Consider the following 3,008-nt stretch of genomic DNA (forward strand, 5'->3'; position numbering starts at 1 on the left):
GTCATGTAAAATGAGACAATAATTTCCCTATATATATATATAAGGGTTAAAAGTTTATCATGTTACAGAATTAAATTTCAATTTTCCTGCCTAAACAATCAAACATGGGGCCCATCAATTTTTTTTTTAAATTAAAAGAAAAATGGCCGATGGGACTCTTGTTATCTGTGCAAGAAAGATAAAAATGAGTCATGTGACATAACAAACATTTAACCCTCTATATATATATATATATATATGAACAAAGTAACAAACACAAAGGGTCTCAAGTTTCCAAACAGAGGGTCTCAATCATTCAGTCACAGTTTTCGCATTTGTTCTTTCCACGTCATGGCCTCTTCAGCTCACAAGCAACATCAACTCATACCAAACCTATACGGCGGCGCCACCTCAGCTCCGCCGCCAACACCGTCGACCCACCCTAACAATCTCCTCTCAACTTCTGACGCCGCCGACGCTCTCTCGCGTCTCCTCCACCGCCTACCACCTAATCTCTCCCTCCCCACCCGCCGCTCCTCCTCCTCCGCCGCCGCCACGTGTCCTCCCTCCCTTTCCCTTTCCTCTCAAACCCCGAACGATATCCTCTCCTCCGTTTCGCAACTCGGTTTCGCCCAACTCACCGATCACTCCGTTCCCTCCGAACTCGCCAACTCGGCCGAGTCAGAAGCGCTCGCTCTCTTCGACCTTTCTCGGGACCAGAAGGAATCGTTCTTCCCCATGAACTGGCCTCTGGGTTACGAAGGCGGTGGCGGCGACGACAACGACGAAGATGATGGAGGAGACGGACTCGCTGAGTCGTTCCGTCTGGACTCGTCGTGTTCGACCGAGTCGAGCGAGTTGGCACTAGCTTCTCTGCGCGAGTTCACACGTGCCCTGGAGAAGCTGGGGCTGAATATCATTGATGGGTTAACGAAGGCCTTGGGGTTCGAGAACCCAGTGGGGAATGACCCGACCCGGTTCTGGTCGGTGATGTGGGTCTCGGAGTGCCCGTCAGGAACCAGACCCGGCATGTCGGGTGGGTTTTACCCATTCATAGTCGGGTTGCAGTACCAGATAAGGTGTCAGAAATACTCGTTGCTGTCGGATTCAGGATGGGTTTCCGTGTTGCCACACGTGGACTCGATCTTGGTCACTGTTGGCGATATTGCTCAGGTCACATTTTCTCCTTCTTTTTAGGTTTTGAATTAATTATTGTTTTTTTTCAGACACAATGACATTGGCTATTTAGCTTTATGATTTGGGTGTTTGTAAATTTTGTGTGGAATCTTTAGTTTCCCAATAAAAATTTATTTTCTTGTGGTTAGTGGCCTGGTTTCGTGGAAAAGCTTCCATTCCATGTATAGTCACGTAATCATGTTGGCTAGTTTAAATTTTTTTATGATAATATGTAAAATACTCTTCTGAAATTCATGTATAATAATTTAGTTTTGAAACCCATAAAGTATAGTTTGAAATGAGCATGCGATTTCAACTAACAAGGCATTATTATTTATTTCAATGAGTCCTCTTTCAGTAGTTGAGACTTGAGTCACACAATGAATGAGAGTGATGTTGTTTTTGTGGTGTCATTCTTATATTAATTTGAATTTTATGTTCTTTTATTTATTTTTTAGAATAATAGTTGTTATAGATAAAATATTTTTAAACAATTTAGATTATTGACGCTCTTATGTATGATGTAATATAAAATGACAATTAAATTTTTTTAGTCTTACATGTTTCACGTGCAAATCCAGACGTGGATCACCGGATAGTTTATGTTGGCTGGGCCCCTTCTGTAGCAAGGTGGGCCAGGAGGTAATGTAGTGTGTAGCAGTGTGTGGGAACGTCCGTGTGTTTGTGTGTTTTTGTGTGCTGTGCCTTAGCTTTTAATTTGAAGGATCGGTTTCATATATCTTAATTGAAAGATTAATTATTTATACAATTTTCTATTATATCTACGTATATACTTTTATTTTTATTTTATTTTATTTTATTTTCAAGAGCACATAAATTTTAATCTTAAGGCTGATATATTAATAAGTGGGGTACTATATGAAGAAACAATTAATGTGTAGGTGTGGAGCAATGGGAAGTTAAAGAAAGTGAGAGGCAGAGCAATAACCACGGTGGGAGATGAAAATGTCTCACGGTGCATAACAATGTCATTGCTGATAACTCTTCCTACAGAGAGCAGGGTCGCTCCGCTCCTTGGCAGCAGCAACAAGGACCAAAAGGAAGAAGATGAAGAAGAAGGAGAGGGGAGGGTGTTCAACACTTTTGATTTTGAGGACTATGCATGGAGAGTCTACCATGAACGCCTTCATTTCAAAGATCCACTTGATAGGTACCGTGTTACTTAAAAGTTGGAGGTCTCTGTCTCTCTCTCACCTGCTGATGATGTAATACTGTTATTTTTTATTCTTTTTCTTTTTCTTTTTCAAGCCATGTGTGAGTTTGTGTGAGATTTAATTGTCATCTTATAATGTATTGGGTTGGGTTCACTCTTATGTGAAGGCCCATTTTTAATACTTCTCAAGTCCACAACCCATTTGACAAATGTTAGCCCCGTAAGCTGAATGAGAGGATGAGATGTGTAAGCTCTATTTATTTATTGGATTGATTTTGAAGAGTTTAAATCAATGTTTTAAAACTCAAATCGGATCGGTCGGGTCGACTTAAAAAAATTGCAGTGGCCGGAATCGAACCCGCTCAATGAAGAGTAGTGTTACTATTTATCATTTAAGTTTTCCTCAATTGGTGATCAAAATGCATTTTAAAATATATTTATTATATAATTTAATTAAACTGATTGAAACAGTTATTTACCAGTTAAACCAATGATCCAATACTTTGATCGAGTTGATGAATAGGCCGAGTTTTAAAACATTGATTTAATCTAATCAGAGTCATAATTTTTACTCTTATTGTGTAACCAGGGAGATCTGAAAGCAGTTAGAAGGAGAGAGAGAGAAGCGTTCACATAAACCATGCTCTTATCATTCATTATGCGTGAGTATATAACACTG

General features: G+C 39.9%; 1 protein-coding gene across 2 annotated transcripts; it reads left to right on the forward strand.

Annotated features, from left to right (window-relative positions):
- Positions 1–266: 266 nt before the first annotated feature.
- Positions 267–2,636, forward strand: LOC133296689 (1-aminocyclopropane-1-carboxylate oxidase 2). Of its 2 annotated transcripts, XM_061495742.1 has the most exons (3): positions 267–745; positions 782–1,152; positions 2,058–2,636. In XM_061495742.1, exons 1-3 carry the CDS (start codon positions 331–333, stop codon positions 2,340–2,342), a joined length of 1,071 nt encoding a protein of 356 aa, XP_061351726.1. In that variant the 5' UTR covers positions 267–330; the 3' UTR covers positions 2,343–2,636. The 2 variants fall into 2 exon arrangements, with proteins under 2 accessions (XP_061351726.1, XP_061351725.1); XM_061495741.1 differs by having other exon boundaries at positions 267–1,152.
- Positions 2,637–3,008: the final 372 nt, after the last annotated feature.

The sequence above is a fragment of the Gastrolobium bilobum genome, unplaced genomic scaffold (assembly GCF_033153095.1).
Source record: "Gastrolobium bilobum isolate Gb01-03AN ecotype WA unplaced genomic scaffold, APGP_CSIRO_Gbil_v1 utg6129, whole genome shotgun sequence".
Lineage (NCBI taxonomy): Eukaryota > Viridiplantae > Streptophyta > Magnoliopsida > Fabales > Fabaceae > Gastrolobium > Gastrolobium bilobum.

What these genes read in the sequence shown, in the direction of transcription:
- LOC133296689 (XM_061495741.1), top strand. Translation starts at nt 331, where the DNA reads ATGGCCTCTTCAGCTCACAAGCAACATCAACTCATACCAAACCTATAC. An exon ending in CTGTTGGCGATATTGCTCAG is followed by an intron (nt 1,153 to 2,057) that starts GTCACATTTTCT and finishes ATTAATGTGTAG; the next exon opens with GTGTGGAGCAATGGGAAGTT.